At 35.0% G+C, this 18,706-nt stretch overlaps 1 protein-coding gene across 1 annotated transcript; it reads left to right on the forward strand.

The window, feature by feature from the left end:
• Window positions 1-2,026: 2,026 nt before the first annotated feature.
• LOC133337723 (protein mab-21-like) lies at window positions 2,027-18,107 on the forward strand. The gene is made up of 3 exons (XM_061545932.1): window positions 2,027-2,235; window positions 15,051-15,604; window positions 17,758-18,107. The coding sequence occupies exons 1-3, from the start codon at window positions 2,033-2,035 to the stop codon at window positions 18,105-18,107; spliced, it is 1,107 nt and encodes a 368-aa protein (XP_061401916.1). The 5' UTR covers window positions 2,027-2,032.
• The last annotated feature ends 599 nt before the right edge of the window (window positions 18,108-18,706 follow it).

The following is an 18,706-nucleotide window of genomic DNA, read 5'->3' on the forward strand; positions in this document are numbered from 1 at the left end:
TGATTTCTATTTGTCCCTGCTCTCTTGAAAACAATTGCGTTCTGTTTGTTTATTTTTTGTGCCTGTGTGTGAGTGCGTTGTGGTGGCAACGGTGGTGATTTTCAGATAACCCCTCAAAGATTGTTTTGTTGCTGCTGCATCTGTAATACACACATTTGTTTGTTTTTGATTTGAAAGATGGATAAAAATTATCTCAAATGAAAAAAGAAAAACAAATGAGAGCACCCATGAGTATGAGAGTGAATACAGTAAGAGAATGAGTGTGTGTGTGACTGTGGTGGGGAGGCTTATCATAAATTGTATTAACATCAATACAAACAGATGAAATACCCGATTATCTCCCTACCGACGGTATTCGTTTTTGTTATATGCATACATACGTATGTATGCAGTTACATTGTCTGGACAATTGAAAAAAAGGCATGAAGACATCTGCATTTGCATCTTCTGTCCATGTCGTTGTTGTTTCTGTTTTGTGGGAGAATTAATTGTCGATGTTGTTGTTGTAATTGCTGCTGTTTTTTTGTTTTAGGTGCAAATACAGACGTTCTGTTTTGCTGAAAGAGACAACATTGTTAAGGCCCAACTCACGCCTACTCTTCCTCCATGATCGGCTAGCCAGCCATGCATGCATGCATGAATGCATGCCAGGCATCCCACCCCATCCGTCCATACACACAGATAAAACAACTGACAAACCGACAGACAAACATCAAAGCGTGATGATCATTATCTGCCAGTTTATTCGTATAGCGCCAAGCTTTTTATTATTATTTTGATGGTATTGGTTTTGTTGGACTACCTCTTGGCTGTTGTCGGTGTTGTTGCTGGTGCTGCTGCTGCAACAGCTATTTCAGCTCTGCCATGGCTGACTGGCTGGCTACCTTCTCTCGTTATTGTCATTTGTTGTTGGGGTGATTGTTTGGCGTGTTATTTTCGATGCCATTAAACTTCTTTATCTGCTGGATAAAGCTGTAAATATCCGCGAGATTTACTACACGACGCGTGTCATTTCGTAAGCCAAGCGATTGCCAATTGGAAACAGCATAACTCTCCTACACGATTTTGTGTGTGCGTTTCTTTTTTGCCTTACTTGAGGTGAAAAGCAAAGAAGAAAAATACCGCCGCCATAGCCATACCATAAAGAAAAGACCCAAAAAAACTCGAAATAAGGAAAGAAAAAAAAGAACCTCAAACGTCCGGCCACATTGAGACCCCAAAAATTGTTCAACCATACGACAGCCAGTCAGTCGTTGGGCTGCTGGACATTTTGGCCTTTGTTACGATTTCGGCCGCCATATGCAATTGCATTAAATCGCGTCGTAGTTATTCGCCTCGATCCTCTTTTTTCGGTCAATTGTAAATCCCCAAAAGCGAGTGTCGGCCGCGACTGGGTCATTGTTCTTAAATGTGAATGTTAGTCGAATCGGCTGCTGCATCCGCTCACATCCGTTAAGGTTAACATATTCACAGGAAAAATATGTTGTAACGGTCATCGGTAGGTCGGTCGGTTGTCCGTCGTCGTCGTTGGTTTGCGGTCATCGCTGCCCTATCTCTGTGGCAATGTTCGTTTTGTGTGTGTGCAAATATCAGTTGATTTGAAATCTGTTCGCATTGTAAAATTCCCAAACGTATTGTGACGTTTTATTTCGAATGGCGGCTTTTATCACAGAATTAAATTGCTAAAAACAGAGGAAGAAGAAAAAAAATGAAAAAATAAGCCGCCAAACAATTGAAGACAATACGTGAAATAAAAAAAGAAACCAAAAACAAAAGAAAGCAAATTTAAGAATAAAAAAACAAAGGCAAAGTGTTAAAGGTAATATGTTGTGAAGGTGGTGTTAAAGGTGTTTGTGAATTATTACAATCTGCAAAGAGATTTTTTGGTGTTAAAGATTTCATTATTAAAAATATTGAAAAATATAAAAAATTTTAAACATTAAAATTTACAATTGCAAAATTAAAACCTAAGAATTTTCTAGTGAAACTTTAAGAATTATTTTTCAAACCGTACTTTGCATTGTTCGCCACCATGTTGGTCCCCCCGGATATGATGGCCGCTCAGACGCGCATGATTTATCAAATGAATCGCTATTGTGCTGAACGTGTACAGGCGCGAATGTTCAAAACCGCCACCGCAATTCGAGAAATTTGTAAAATTGTCCAGGACATACTGAAGGAGGTGGAATTACAGGAACCACGTTTTATATCCAGTTTGGTGGAATGCAATGGAAGGTAAGTTTGAAAAAAAACAGCAGTAAATAAAGCGCCGGAAAAAGTATTCGGTCCTAATCTTAATTTATATTTTTTAAGCTTAAATTTTTAAATTGTAGTTTATCCGAAAGTATAGTGGTTTGAAAATAATAACCTTTGATGAACTCACAATCAGAAAAATTTTGCAATATCGAAGTTTTCATGGTTGATTGCGGAGTATAGAGTAATCGAGGTCCAAAACTTATTTATGTTTAATTGAGCTTCAAATTTTGAAACTTTTCTTTTATTTAAGAGATAACTATTGTCATAAGTTTAAATAAAGATATTGTCATAACTTTAAATAAAGATATTGTCATAACTTTAAATAGAATTCCGATAAAAGACAATTGTGGCAAATCGACGTTGTGGGGGTTGGTTGGGAATTAACGAGTAATTTGGATTTTTTTTTTAATTTTCGTTTTTTTTAAGAGATAAAAGAAAACTTCTTCTCTAGAATTGCCGAAGACATTGTCATATTTTTTATAGTAAGGTTTGTCTGATTTTGAAACTTTTTCACTTTCTAAAAAAATGTATGGGGGCTATACAGAAATCGCTGAGATCGAAACTCCCAAAAACACCCGAAGGATATTAACAATTGTTAACAACAAAGTGATTTACTAATTAATAACACAGCGAGACAAAACCAATTCAAGGTTTTGGAATGGAAAATACCTATACGATGGCAGTTCGGAAATTTCTTAGCCTAGCGCAAAAAGCGCGGTACAAACAGAAAAACTCCAACTCCTTCATATAGAAACAGATCAAAAAAGACCCATCCGCAATTTTCTACAATGGAAGCACGCATTTATGAAGAAGTTGCCAGATCGAAACAAAATTAAAATCTGTTCATAACAGAGATTAAAGTTTACAAAACACTTTTTAGGCTAGGAATTTTTCGAACTGCCCTCGTTTGGTTTGAAATACCTTGGCGAGTATATGAAAATACCACCAGAAAATTGTCATAGGTCAAAATTCGGAGATATTTCATTATCATTTTTTGCTAGCGGTCCTACAATAAATGAAGAGATAGCTTCATATCTTGTTTAGTAGCTATTATATGTATTTTTTGAGATTACATTTCCGCAGTGAAATGGAATGATGATTTTTTGTTTAACATTTCGTTCTTCTAACTCGATTACTTTGGCATACTTTTCGCCCTTCATTTATTTAAACGGTCTCGATTTATCCCCAGATGCGATTTTTCATCCTGGCAATATTCTACAAAAATGATGTTCATGTTCATTAGTTCGGGTCCTCTAATATATGTTACGTTTTCCTCAATTTTGCCCGTGTCATATTACTAAAAACCTATTTGTATGTATTTCAATAAATTCAGTATAAATTCTTTATTGTGAAGAACTGTCGAATACGTTACGAATTTGTTACTGTAAACATGTACCGTTAAAGAAAATACTGGTTTTATATATTCTTGAAACAGATATTCAGTTAACATGGCATATTATTACAATACTAGTAAACAAACGCGATAAATATATTGAACCGGACTATTATCGGTTTTATTATCTTAATATCCGGTTCAATATTCAGAAAACTAGATCTTTCATCCTCGAAATTTGTTTCGGCATACCGATGTTTATATATAATTTTTCCCTGTATATGAAAGATTACGTCTAATAAGTAATTTTTAAGTTTAATCAGAATATATGTCATGTCATATCAAGGATCCAGAGAATATTGTTATACACTAGTGACCAAAACAAAAATTGTCAATATTATAAATGGTTTTTCTGTTTTGAATCGGGTACTTTATGCAATTTTTAAAAACAAAACCAAAAATGCAAAATTAATGTTGAAATGAATTGAAAAGAAATTGTATCAACTCTTGCATGGACAAAACTAAAGCAATTCTACTGTACAACAGATGAGCTCTGAAATTTTAATTCTTTTTAACGTTATAATTACTGTGTTTTGGTTTCTACACCTATTTCTATTCTTAATGATCATTTTTAAAAGGATTCCATTATGTCTGTACGTCTATAAACTAGCAAATTATTAGAGATTATGAAAAAATTTAGCACAGAAAATGATGTCAGAGAAATAATTCATAAATAAATCTGTGATTTCTTGAATTATAAGTCGGTTTTATAGTACGTTTACATTTAACCGGATTTCGTTAACCCAATGGGTTTCAATTGTAAATTCCTTTGCATATATGTCAAATAAATCCTCATGAAGCAGTTTAACCCGATAAAAAAGTTCTAATGTATATGCCGTTTTATGAACTAGTTTAGTAGGGACTGTTAATAACGGAGGGAGGCTGCAAAAGAACATCACTTCGTACTAACCAACTTGTTAGAGAAGTAAAAAACATCCATTTTGGAGTTCAACGGAATTTGTGAGAGGGTTGTCGTTGGATTAAATCTCAGAAACAGAGCGTACCGAATCTGTGGAAACAGGTCTACATACTCGGAATCCGTCAAGTTTATTTCCAGAAAAGCAAAATCTTATATCAATTGGAATCCGACTCAACGGATGAATTAAAGTTTAATATTTAAGGGTTAGATGCTAACAAATTTGCTGTGAGAAGGCCTAAAAATCAAAGACTAAGGCTCAGTATTGCAAGGGTACAGGGAAGCATGGCACTGGGCTGTTTTTCTTTTTATGGCGGAAGTCAAAAATCGCTGTTACATAAACGAACAGACATAAAATCTTCTCAAAGGTACAGGATACGAGGAATAGTATACCCAAAGATGACCAGGGCCCCCCTTTATACTTTGCTGTCTCGTAGGTGTGCTGCCGTAATCAAGAATAAGCTTATTTTCAAGAAAAAAAAAAATTAAAAAGTTGCTTTAGTTTTGACCAAGCAAAAATTGGCCAATGTAGTTTTCCAAATAATATTTTTTACTTCAACACAATTTTTTAAAGTGAATCAATTACATATTTATTTTTAAAAAATTTACAGTTCATTTATTCAGTTTGCAGTTTTAGTTGCTTTAGTTTTGGCCACCAGTTTATATTGCCAATCATTTCGACCAAAGGAATCAATTATTAACACTTGTCATTCTTCCGATTTTTTTCAGATTTATATTCTAGCCTTCAATATAAAACAAATGTAAGACTATTTCCAGTTTTGTCGAAAACATTCCGTAAAAATTGTGCCACGCGTAGCAATGATTAGTCCATACTTGTGAAATGTTCTTTAACACTAGAACGCCGAAGGCGGTCATTTTGACCGCTTTCCAATTTCATGTTCAAAAGCAACTGTGCATTTAATGACACTCAATTTTTTGTTTTTTGAAAATAGAATTCCAGTCATTGAAAAATTTTGTTTTCCTATAAACGTAAACATATTTCGGTTAATAAAGAAAATGTTTTCATTCATTTTCGCCGTTTTCAACGGACACACATGTAAATAAGGTCCTTGCGTATTTGGGTAATACGGACGTTCAACAAACCCTATAAAGGTGAGAAGGTGGGTATTTTAGTACGCAACGCACTGAATTTAGGTACGGGCCTTACAGATCTTCTACGAAATTCCCAACACCTAGCCTTATGACGGATGAGGTTATTATATACACTTTGTTATCGCAAACAAGTGCCTCATCGGAATATTGGTTTTTGCTTCCATGGACCTAATCTATTTCTGACAATTTGGAGCCGATTTACAAATGTTTCCGTCTGGCTCGCTGGTGCACACGATAACTTTCGAAGGAAGTAAATGATTTCATTCAAACTTCGCACATCGTAATATTTCTTCCAAAATTAGTTTTAAGGGTCAATGTTTTAAAAACATTGTAAATAAAATTCAGGATCCTATCTAAAATGTTGTGAACGAAATTTTTGTAGAATATTCGGGGGTTTATGATTTAAGAAAATATTATCGAAAAAGTCCCAAAATGAGTCGAGCTAGATAAGGAATATGATTTATACAAATATTATGCATTCGATTTGACTGAAGATTCCAAAGTTGATTCCAAATTCTAACAGCTTTTGCAAGACATACATAGCCGTTTAATTTATGTTTTTGAGTTTTTATTCCTAATTCATACCCCAGACCGACATGTGCTCCCGTTGGAAATTTTTGGTTCCTGATGTTCTTTAACTTTTCTCTTTCGTTTTTATAATGCCAATTAAACACTAATGAAACTGTGGCCAACAAATATTAATGTCCATATTTGTAAAAAGCCATGATTGTTATCACTGATCATAATGAGAACCGTCAAGAAAATGTTTCAATTTATTATATGTAATAGTATCCCCCGTCCACTTCTCCTGTAGGAAATACCAATATTTGCTGGAAAAACCACATTCCATGCCGGAGAGATAACAATCAAATATTTTCCTAATTTATACAATTACATTCCTATGGTCGTGTTACACAGGCAGTATAAAATTTGTATTTTATTTTTATTTTTTTAAAATTTAGATATTAACAACAACATAAAGTATATACAAGCATAGTTTTTAATAGCGTCAATAATATTGAAATATGTTGATTAGATTGAAATTTTGATTGAAAAGCCATAACGACAAACGTTTATGCTGTGCATAACAAAACAGGTGACGGACTGACTTGGGATTTGAGGAGTCGCCAGAGACTCGAATAAAATATTCACATTTTTTTATTTTTTTTTTTTTATTTCGTTTTTCAAATATTGTTGCTGATGTTGTTGTTTTTGTTTTTTAGTGTAGAATGTTTGGTTATTAATTTATGTGACTTTCTATGTTATTAGCCATATTTGTGCAGTCATTTGAATTATATGCGATTTTAAACAAAATGGCTTGTTCATTTTAGAAAGATGGTAAATTTCTGTTTTTTATGTGAACGCACGTGTGGAATGTTAAAAAAAAACAAGGTGACCAACTAGGTTTTTTAGAAGAAAAGGGTAGATTTTTTTCTCATGAGAATTTTTATTTTTCTTTAGTGAATATTTTGTGTTCAATATTTCAAAAATCTATATGCTACGAACCCCGTGACGAATTTGCCCTTCAGGATACTTTAAAAATTCGCCAAGGGCTTTAATCCCCCCAAATAGGAAATTCCCTAAAATTTGTTGTACAGTGTTATTATTTATGGTGTAGACTATAGAAAATATTACAAACATTTCAATTATTTCTTATTCTTCTTCACCATCATCTGCTCCACACCCATCCATTCCTCAAATATCCTCTTCTTATCTTAATTAGCCACTAAATTCACTTTTTCTGTGTTCCCTTAAACAACGAACGTCACCAACCATAAAGAAGATATAAAAAACGCAACATAAAAATCAGTCTTTCACAAAAATTATGAAATTTTCACACGTCACAAAACACACAGCAACAACAATGACAATTTTGCAGGTGTGAATGTCTATGTCTTTCGGTGTGTATGTGCCTATGTGTGCATGCGTATGCGTACGTGAAATCAAAACTGTCAAAAAACAATTAACACCAATTAAATGACATAAAAGGAGGCCTTTTAGACGCAGTCAGAAATTTTGCGAGCAAACTACTACGACAGACTGGCAGACGGACGGACAGACAGAAAGTTAGTTGTTGGTGCTGTTGACAACGACAATGATGAGTGCGACGACAAAGAATGGCATTCGAATGGGTAAAAAAACAACGATACTTGGGGAAAACCTCAGTGACAGTGGTGAAATGTGAATGCATTCGATGAAGGTAGAGAGAAAAGCATAATTATCAAGGTGTAGATCTTGAGTATGATGTTTGACATTGCCGATATTTTATGGCATGTTGAAAGCATAAGGTGATGAGAAGAAAAAAACAATAAGTAAGGGTTATAGTCGGATCTATGATACCTTACACAATTGCCAAAGTTTTTGAACTATATTAAAAAAAAAATAAATTGTACAATTCATATTGGATTTTCAATGGGCTAAGGGGTATTGATATTGATTGACCATTCTTAAACAACTATTTTGGCCCAATTGATCTTCTTATATTATAGCCATGAAAAAAATTACCAAAATTTACTATAATACCAAATTTGCATCGTTAGAAGTAGCAATTCCCTATTAAAAGTCGGTTTTATTATCGGAAAATTTGGTTTAAAAATTTAGCGAATTATATGACATGTATATGGCGGCTAAAATAAACCCAAACGGAGCATATATCAAGTCCCAAAAGAATATTTCGACAATGGGTCCAACGACCAGATTTATAGCTCTGACTCTGACTAAAATCTGAATATGATCATGCCAACACGATCACAATTGGCGTATCATTGTATTTTATTAAGATTATGAAACGGATATTGGACTACTGATAATGGATAATATTCATTATATAAGAACACAAGAATATAAATGGCGCCCAACATACACACATACTCAAAATATTATATAACAAGTAAAAACGAAATTAAGTTCGTCCTTAAATCAATAGGGACCTATATATGGATACTATGTTATTGCAGGACCTTTATGTGGGTGCTATATCGAAACTCAGCCTCCAATATCCCAGAATGCCAAATTACAGCAACTACAATGCAGCAATAAACCGGCAATGGGGCGCTACCCATATATGTGGGCTATGTCAAACCCGGCATATTGATAATTTTCTTTTATGGTAAATAACAGCAAAACCGGCGGGAAAATGCGTTCGCAACCGAATAATGGGCGTACCATTATATGGAGGTTGAAACCCGCGCCAAAAATTCCCCAGATCGAAGTTTGCTATAAATTGGAAGTAGTGTTATGTGAACCAATGTTGATCATTTTTAGTGTTGATCATAATTGCAGCTCATGGGGGATACCCCAAAATGATGGCCATATTTTCAATACCAAGCATCGAAGGTGCAGTAGCAATTTATGTGCATAATTTTAAAGGTAAATTTTTATCAAGATCAAGAAAAATGTTTAATGAATATATACATAATTTAATTCATAGTGTATGCTTTCCATACTTTACATGTACCTCGATTAGAATAATGTTAAAAATTCTTATAATTATGAGAAAGTCAATATTTTCTCAAAAAAAAAAAAAATACTTTTTATTAATATCCAATGTACTTTTCTACTTTGATCTACCACTATTTGCTCTCATACTTTCGTTTCTCTTTCTCTCTCTCTCTTCAATCTCCCGATTGTGTTGATCTATGTTACAACTACTTGCGCTCATATTTCCCTCTCTCTTCACTCACTCGACTGTGTGGTTAGTTTTGCATTCCATTGCTTTTACTGACTTCTGCATTGTGTTATAAAATTCGCATATGTATTTTCCAAATTATTTCGACATAAATGTCAAAATGCCAAATACAATATATCAAAGAATTGTTGATACGACAACAAGCCCAACCGAATGTTTGACATTTGATATGATCGTTCAATAACGCAAAACAATAACATGTAGGTAAATAAAAAGAAACGAAACGAGACCACCACCAAACTAAAAAAGTGGCTCGAACATGTATTTGAAGTGACCAAATAGGACTCATTAGCGGCCCTTTAAGAAGAGTCTCCCGACAAAAGTATCATATGTGCGCATATACGATTGATTTAATCATTATGAGGTGACTAGTTTATGATTTCATTAAATATTTATTTGTGGTAAAATTCATTTCAAATTGCCGAAAATGCGGCGGGTGCTTTAAATGGAAGCCTTTTCAAAACAAAATTGAGTAGCTATGAAATAAGGTTGAATCTTTGTAATTAACTTTAAATGGGTCACATGACTTAAACATTGGCTTAAATTGCAAAGGAATGAAATAAAAAAATACAGTCACTTCTGTTGGAAAATGCGACTAACATCTCCAAAATCTGAAAATGGGACGTAGCCTTAATATGGGAGATATGCCCTATGTCTTATTTCGAAAATCTTTGTCGATTTTTTTTTACCATCCAAGAACCTGGAATGCCAAATTACAGCAACTTCGGTTGTAAAATGTGGTTAAAACCATCAAAACGCCTAAATTGAAGCGGAGCCTCTACTTTTGCATATATATCTTAAATTGTATGCAAAAATGCTTCTCAAATGGCAATTGCAAGATTTATCTTCATTCGAACACAGAGAATTTAATTGTAATCAACATTTTATATACTTTATGGGCTTTCCAGCGAATATTTCAAGGTATTCCAAACGGAAGGAGAAATTGAATAAATGTACACTCGGACCAAAGGTAGAGGATATAAATATTTTTGGTTCAACCTGAACCAAATGGCGCCCAACCCGATTTTATAAAATTCGAAAATTTGTAAACAATTTTATAACAATATTAACCATAAGAGGGCAAAAATGGCGCCCAACATATAAATTATTGCAAGATCATATATTTAATTAAAAATTGTCTGCTATGATATTTAACCCCTTATGGCCCAATGTTGCCCACAGGCAACAAAATGTTTTAGAGCTTATATTTATTATACAGCTAGTAGATATGCATTCTTTGGATTTCCTAAGAAAAATCCAAAAAAGTCAATTTTTTGGTAAAGTTATGAGCTTTTTAATATAGAAAAGAGGTCAAATTTGTGTACAATACTAATTTGTGTGTACAGTCCAAATTATTAAAATCGCTTCGCATTCGAAATATACGAATTCTGCCATCAGAATTATTTAGGATAGTTGCATTATATCTGTGAACAGAAAAAATTTTCTATGAGTGCGAACATAAATTCGGGGCTATTAGTCGTCGAAACTGGAGAGAATCACATACGATAACCCTGTTCGAAAACGATCGTGGTCAAAGAGCGGTGAAGCACCTCAGACGGTGGCCAAACCAAAACTAACGGTCAGGAAGGTTCTGCTATGCATTTGGTGGGACTGGAAGCGGATTATTTATTATGAGTGGCTTCCATATGACCAAATGCTAAATTCTGATCACTGATGTCAACGACTGGACCGTTTGAAGATAGCAATTGACCAGAAACGGCCAGAATTGGCCAATAGGAGAGGTATCGGACAACGCTAGGCCACACACATCTACAATGACTCGCCAGAAACTTCGGGAGCTTGGTTGGGAAGTTTTAATGCATCCGACTTACAGTTCGGACTTGGCACCAAGCGATTATCATATTTTCCATGCATTGCTAAATTTTTTTAGTGATAAAGGGAGGAGGACTGTGAAAATCGACTTATAGACTACGAGTTTTTTGCAAATAGAGAGCAGGACTTCTATGGGAGGGGCATTACGAAGTTGCCTTTAAAATGACAACAAAACGGTGTCCCAAACCGGACATTCCGAAGCATGTTAAATAAATTGCTATAGTTCATATAAAAACAAAAGATTTCTTTTTCCCCAACCTTATATATTATGGTGCCTACTAAGTAGGTTGTTTATGCTCCGAGAAAAGCATACCGAAAATTAATTAGTTTTTTACCCTCCATAAATGTGGCTAAAACATTCAAAACCCTTATATTAGCACCTTTATGCGGCTTATTCCTCAAATTCAGTTAAAAAATGTGCGAAATTACCGAATTCTGTGAAATACTGTTAAATAATTTTCAAAATTTAACCAATTTTATAACTGGCATATAATTTTGTATTTAGTTCTTAACATTAACTATAGGAACGCAAAGAAATGGCGCCCAACATATTAATTATTGCAAGATAATATTAAAATGGTGAAATGTTATATTCAAATATAAATTCTTTTACCATTTGTGGTACGAAAAATCAGGTTCTACAGATTTAAAAAATATGGCAGCCTATAGAATAGAATTCTTATATGTAAATAACCTCCCTCATATATTATTTGTTGTTTTGCAATTGGAAGGTTGAAAAATCAGGTTCTAGAAATTTCAAAAATATGGCGCCCAATACAGAATTTTTCTTAATATTTTGACAACAGAATTTCTACCAATATTAGATATAACCCACTATAGAGTACCCCAGGAATTTCAAAAATCTAACCGATATTGGAAAACCTATTCTAAGGCACTTCTCTTTCTATGCATTTCAAACAATCCAGAACAAAATCTTCAATTCAAAGCATTCAACATTGTGACACATAATCATGGTTGGATTGACGATGGTGTTGATTGCCAATGAAGATGACATTAGAAAATGAAAATCAAAACAAAACAAAACAAAAAAAGAATTCTAATGATTGAAGATTGTGGCGAAAGAAAACCCAACCACAAATCGAATGATTGAAATGCAATTCTCTAACGGCGTTGCATAGAATACGAATGTGAATATGGATTGTAAAATTGTTGAATGGTTGGCAATTGAGTGGCATCTATGATAATTACACGCAGACCAGAACAGCCAAAGATTGTCAAATGTGTAGAAGGATAGATGGAGAGGGGGAAAGGGGAAGGGGAGGAAACTCATTTGTAGCCCATCCATAAAAGAAAACCTAGTCATGGCCCTGACCACATATGCCTGTCTGGCTGGCTAGCTGCCTGCCTGCCAATCTGGCCACAATTGATTGGCCTCTTAAAACAGTAGCTTGCAACATGTAAGGCATGATTTAGTATTACCAGCAGTTGTGTCAAACTATTTGCAACAACAAACCATTTCACATGGCAAGTCATCAATTTGTATCGATTCAATGCTGCTGGTATGTTTATCGAAGGATGGTTGACGATGATAATGTTGGGAGATTTTTTGGAAAATCGAAGACGAAGCAGTAGAAGAAGAAGCATTGAAGTTAAGGAATAAAACAACGTACAGCCTTGACAACCAAATGACTACTTGTCTTACGTGCTAATTGTTTTAGTTATTGTCGTTGTTGTGCTTTACTTTAAATTGCCATTCCTTTCTCTTTAGCGTGTTTTTTCTTTTGGCTTTGCCTTTTTTGGTAAGCCATGGAAGATCTGCCTTTAACAGTTTTGTATCTTTGATCTGCTGTAGTACAAAACTCTTCACACTTTACAGATCATGTATGGCTTGATGACAAATCAATGCGGTAATGAATACTTCTGTGTGTGAGTGTGTGTGTGCAATGTACACAAACCTTAATTGAACCGAGTAATCGAAGACTCAATTAACCGGTTTGGTTTTCAATTTTGTGGGAATTCTTACAATTATTGTGGCACGCTAGCATTGTGGTTTCGTGGCAACAACAACAACAAAAAAAGAAAAACTTGATACGACTTAGTTCGACAATATCGCTCACTGGTATTAAGTTTTGGTTCTGGTACTTGGCATGTCTTCTAAATGGAACAAACTCTTACAAATGCATATGACCGCAAAATGGTTGAGGTCAACTATTTATTAGCAACGAGTCCGTCACTTGGGGAGTTCGTAACGAGAGGTGTGTTAGTTGTCATGTTCGATACGATATAAAGTATTGACTTCAAATTTGAACTCATGACTTGTCAGCTGTCTTAGTTAATTTGCATAAAAACATTAGACATGATCATGATCGAACAAGTACGAATCTATAAGCTTGATTTGCATACTACCTCAACCATGTGGTGGAGGGTATTTTAATGGTTTTAGTAGCATTTTCCAAACAAGGTGGTTGTAATTTGCCATTCTGGATTTTTGGAAACAATTTTCAATATAGGTCCATATTTTGACTTAGCCCCCATATTAATATTCCGTCCCATTTTTAGATTTTGGAGGTTTAAGTTAACTGAAGAAACTGCCACTTTGGATTCTAGGTTCTTAGAGAGTGTAAAACTTATTCGCAGAAAGGGTTCGATATTGGTCCATTCTTTAACATATTTCCCATATAATCACCCCCACCCCCTGGTGACAAATCTCCCTACCATAAATTATGGTTGATTTTAAAGGACTATAAGAGTCGTGATTTATTTAAAAGGCGTGGTTTTTTTGAAGGACTATAAGAGGCGTGGTTGATTTTAAAGGCTTGGTTTATTTTGAAGGACCCCCTGGTGACAAATCTCCCTACCACAAATTATGGTTGATTTTGAAGGACTATAAGAGGCGTGATTTATTTTAAAGGCGTGTTTTTTTGAAGGACTATAAGAGACGTTTTCCTGAAGGACTTTAAGAGGCGTGATTTATTTTAAAGGCGTGGTTTTTTTAAAGGACTATAAGAGGCGTGGTTGATTTTAAAGGCGTGTTTTTTTGAAGGACTATAAGAGGCGTGATTTATTTTAAAGGCGTGTTTTTTTTTTTGAAGGACTATAAGAGGCGTGGTTGATTTTAAAGGCGTGTTTTTTTGAAGGACTATAAGAGGCGTTTTTTTTTGAAGGACTATAAGAGGCGTGGTTGATTTTAAAGGCGTGTTTTTTGAAGGACTATAAGATGTGTGATTTATTTTAAAGGCGTGGTTTGTGAAGGACTATAAGAGGCGTGGTTGATTTTAAAGGCGTGTTTTTTTTTTGAAGGACTATAAGAGGTGTGGTTGATTTTAAAGGCGTGGCTTTTTTTTTGAAGGACTATAAGAGGCGTTGTTGATTTTAAAGGCGTGGCTTTTTTCAAGGACTATAAGAGGTGTGGTTGATTTTAAAGGCGTGGCTTTTTTTTGAAGGACTATAAGAGGCGTTGTTGATTTTAAAGGCGTGGCTTTTTTCAAGGACTATAAGAGGCGTGGTAGATTTGAAAGGCGTGTTTTTTTTTTTTTTTTTTTGAAGGACTATAAGGGGCGTGGTTTATATTGAAGGACTATAAGTAGCGTGGTTTATTTTGAAGGACTGTAAGAGACGTGGTTTATTTTGAAGGACTACAAGGGATGTGGTTTATTTTGAAGGACTACCACACCCCTTGTTTATTTTGCAGGACTACAAGAAGTGTGCTTAATTTTGAAGAACTATAAGAGGCGTGGTTTATTTTCAAGAACCATAAGAGACGTGATCTATTATCAATATTTGACTCTCTTTTAGGGTAGTCCACATATCAAAAATCAGATTCTTAAGACTGAATTTTTTTAAATATTTTCAATATGAATTCCACATAATAAAAATCATTTTCTTTTCAGATTCGAAGGCGTCGAAGTTATCTCACCCAATGAATTCGAAATTGTGTTGTATCTCAATCAAATGGGCGTCTTCAATTTTGTCGATGATGGCACTTTGCCCGGTTGTGCAGTTCTCAAGCTAAGTGATGGCCGGAAACGCTCCATGTCGTTGTGGGTTGAATTCATCACCGCCTCGGGATATCTATCATCTAGGAAAATTCGAGCTCGTTTCCAAACCCTTGTCGCACAGGCATGTGATAAAAGTATTTATCGAGATATGGTAAAAATGATTGGTGACACAACAGAGGTTAAGTTGCGTATACGTGAACGATTTATTGTTCAAATTACGCCGGCATTTAAATGTTCTGGTATTTGGCCACGGTCGGCAGCGCATTGGCCGCTGCCGCATATACCATGGCCGCATCCCAGTATTGTGGCTGAGGTGAAGACGGAGGGATTCGATTTACTCTCCAAGGAAAGTGTCATATTTCAAAATAAGAATAATAACGCAGCCAGTATGGAGGGTGATGCATGGGTGTTGAGCTTCTTCGAAGCGGAAAATCGTCTGTTACAAGGTAAGGACAAAATATGGGGGATTTTTAAAGGGTCTCTAAGAGGCGTGGTTTATTTTGAAGGACTATAGGAAGCGGATTTATTTTAAAATACTAAAAGGATGCATGGTTCATTTTGAAGGACTATAAGAGGTGGTGATATTAAGGGATTATAGAAGGCGTGGTTGATATTAAGGGACTATAGAAAGCGTGGTTGATATTAAGAGACAATAGAAGGCGTAGTTGATATTTAGAAGACGTGGTTGATATTAAGGGACTATAGAAGGCGTGGTTGATATTAAGCGACTATAGAAGGCGTGGTTGATATTAAGGGACTATAGAAGGCGTCGTTGATATTAAGGGACTATAGAAGGCGTCGTTGATATTAAGGGATTATAGAAGGCGTGGTTGATATTAAGGGACTATAGAAGGCGTGGTTGATATTAAGGGACTATAGAAGGCGTGGTTGATATTAAGGGACTATAGAAGGCGTGGTTGATATTAAGCGACTATAGAAGGCGTGTTTTATATTAAGCGACTATAGAAGGCGTGGTTGATATTAAGCGACTATAGAAGGCGTGGTTGATATTAAGCGACTATAGAAGGCGTGGTTGATATTAAGCGACTATAGAAGGCGTGGTTGATATTAAGCGACTATAGAAGGCGTGGTTGATATTAAGCGACTATAGAAGGCGTGGTTGATATTAAGCGACTATAGAAGGCGTGGTTGATATTAAGCGACTATAGAAGGCGTGGTTGATATTAAGCGACTATAGAAGGCGTGGTTGATATTAAGCGACTATAGAAGGCGTGGTTGATATTAAGCGACTATAGAAGGCGTGGTTGATATTAAGCGACTATAGAAGGCGTGGTTGATATTAAGCGACTATAGAAGGCGTGGGTGATATTAAGGCACTATAGAAGGCGTGGTTGATATTAAGGGACTATAGAAGGCGTGGTTGATATTATTGGACTATAGAAGTCGTTGTATATATTAATGGACTATAGAGGGCGTGGTTGATATTAATGGACTATAGAAGGCGTGGTTGATATTAAGGGACTATAGAAGGCGTGGTTGATGTTAAGGGACTATAGAAGGCGTGGTTGATGTTAAGGGACTATAGAAGGCGTGGTTGATATTAAGGGACTATAGAAGGCGTGGTTGATATTAAGGGACTATAGAAGGTGTGGGTGATATTAAGGGACTATAGAAGGCGTGGTTGATATTAAGGGACTATAGAAGGCGTGGTTGATATTAAGGCGTTGTATATTTTGAAGGACTTTAAAAGGCGTTGTTTATTTTGAAGGATATAAAAGGCGTATGTTTATTTTGAAGGACTATAAAAGGCGTTGTTGATTTTAAGGACTATAAAAGGCGTTGTATATTTGAAGGACTATAAAAGGCGTGTTTATTTTGATATTAAGGCGTTGTATATTTGAAGGACAAAAGGCGTGGTTGATATTAAGGCACTATATTTGAAGGACAAAAGGCGTGGTTGATATTAAGGACTAAGGCGTGGATTTTTTAAAGTTTAAAAGGAGGCTTGGTTTTTTTAAAGTTTAAAAGGAGGCGTGGATTTTTTAAAGTTTAAAAGGAGACGTGTATTTTTTAAAGGTCAAAAGGAGGCGAGGATTTTTTTTAATGACAAAAGGATTCGTTGATTTTTTAATGACAAAAGGATTCGTTGATTTTTTAATAGACAAAAGGAGGCGTTAATTTTTTAAAGTTTAAAAAGAGGCGGGTATTTTTGAAAGGTCAAAGGGAGGCAAGGATTTTTTTAATGAAAAACGGAGGGAAAAAGGGGGCGTAAATTATTAAAGGAATGTAAGAGGTTTCTACAATTTTTACAGTAGGCGTATATTATTAAAGGACTGTAAGAGGTCCCTATAGGCTTAATTTTTACAGTAGCCGTGGATTATTAAAGGAGTAAAAAGTCTCTATGGGCAAAGATTTATGAAGGTCTTTAGACGCCTGTATTGTTTAAAGAATTCTAAGAGACATTGTCTTTTTTAAGGACTATAAGACACCTATTTTTCTTGAAGAATTCTAAGATGTATAGATTTTTTAAGGAATTTAAGTGACCTGGATTTTTAGACATTTTTAGAAGGACATTATCAGACATGGATTTTTTAAGGACTATAAAATTTATAGGGGTTTCCTTTTCCCATATTTCCAGGTGGCTGCCGCCGTCGTTGTTTGAGCATCCTCAAGACTCTGCGTGATCGTCATTTAGAATTGCCCGGCAACCCCATAACCGCATACCACTTGAAGACGTTGCTTCTCTACGAATGTGAAAAACATCCACGTGACTTTGAATGGGATGAACCGTGTATTGCCGATCGTATTAATGGTATATTTCTGCAGTTAATATCCTGTCTGCAATATCGAAGATGTCCCCATTATTTCCTACCTACATTGGATTTGTTTAAGGGTAAATCGCCGAGTGCTTTGGAACAGGCCGCCAAGCAGGTGTGGCGTCTGACAAGGGAAATGCTGACAAATGCCAATGCCTTTGAAAAATTGTAAAGAGAAAAACAAAAACAATAACGACAAGGCTAATAAGGAGAGTCAAAAATATTTGAAAAAAAATAAACAAAAGAATGAATGTGAGAATAATCAGAAGTCTGCTGCTCTAAGCAATATACAAAAAAGCCATGTATAAACAAAAAAATACCATAATTACACTGAGGATAATAAGGATCATCAGTTATTTTTTGGCCATTGAATATTTTTTTATGTTTTTTGTTTAATAAATCATAGATTTTTTAACTTCAATGGCAATGGCCGAAAAAAAAAATAATCTTCAAAATTTCGAAATAAAAAAAAAAATTGTTTTGTATTTTTACAAAAAAACTCCTCTTCACACACACACACAAATCACCACTACCATCCACCAGATTTAATGGTGGTATCCATAATCTAAAGATCATTGATAATATCCACACCAAAAATGAACAAAACTACTCCATATGTGAACACCAAATCTCTTCACTCATACCACACATACGATATTCATTCATACATGAATATGAACATGAAAGTTAAAAACAAATCTTGATTCTCAGAAGGATAATCCCTTGGTAAACAGCATCCCTGCCTACCACCAACTTACCTACCTACTCATC

Source organism: Musca vetustissima, unplaced genomic scaffold (assembly GCF_032173495.1).
Source record: "Musca vetustissima isolate MV318-11 ecotype Yass unplaced genomic scaffold, APGP_CSIRO_Mvet_v1 utg44259, whole genome shotgun sequence".
NCBI lineage: Eukaryota > Metazoa > Arthropoda > Insecta > Diptera > Muscidae > Musca > Musca vetustissima.

Bases quoted from the DNA above. Each gene is read 5' to 3' on its own strand.
- LOC133337723 (XM_061545932.1), top strand. From the start codon at position 2,033: ATGTTGGTCCCCCCGGATATGATGGCCGCTCAGACGCGCATGATTTAT. The intron at 2,236-15,050 runs GTAAGTTTGAAA...TTTTCTTTTCAG, and splicing joins TTGGTGGAATGCAATGGAAG to ATTCGAAGGCGTCGAAGTTA. The intron at 15,605-17,757 runs GTAAGGACAAAA...CCATATTTCCAG, and splicing joins GGAAAATCGTCTGTTACAAG to GTGGCTGCCGCCGTCGTTGT.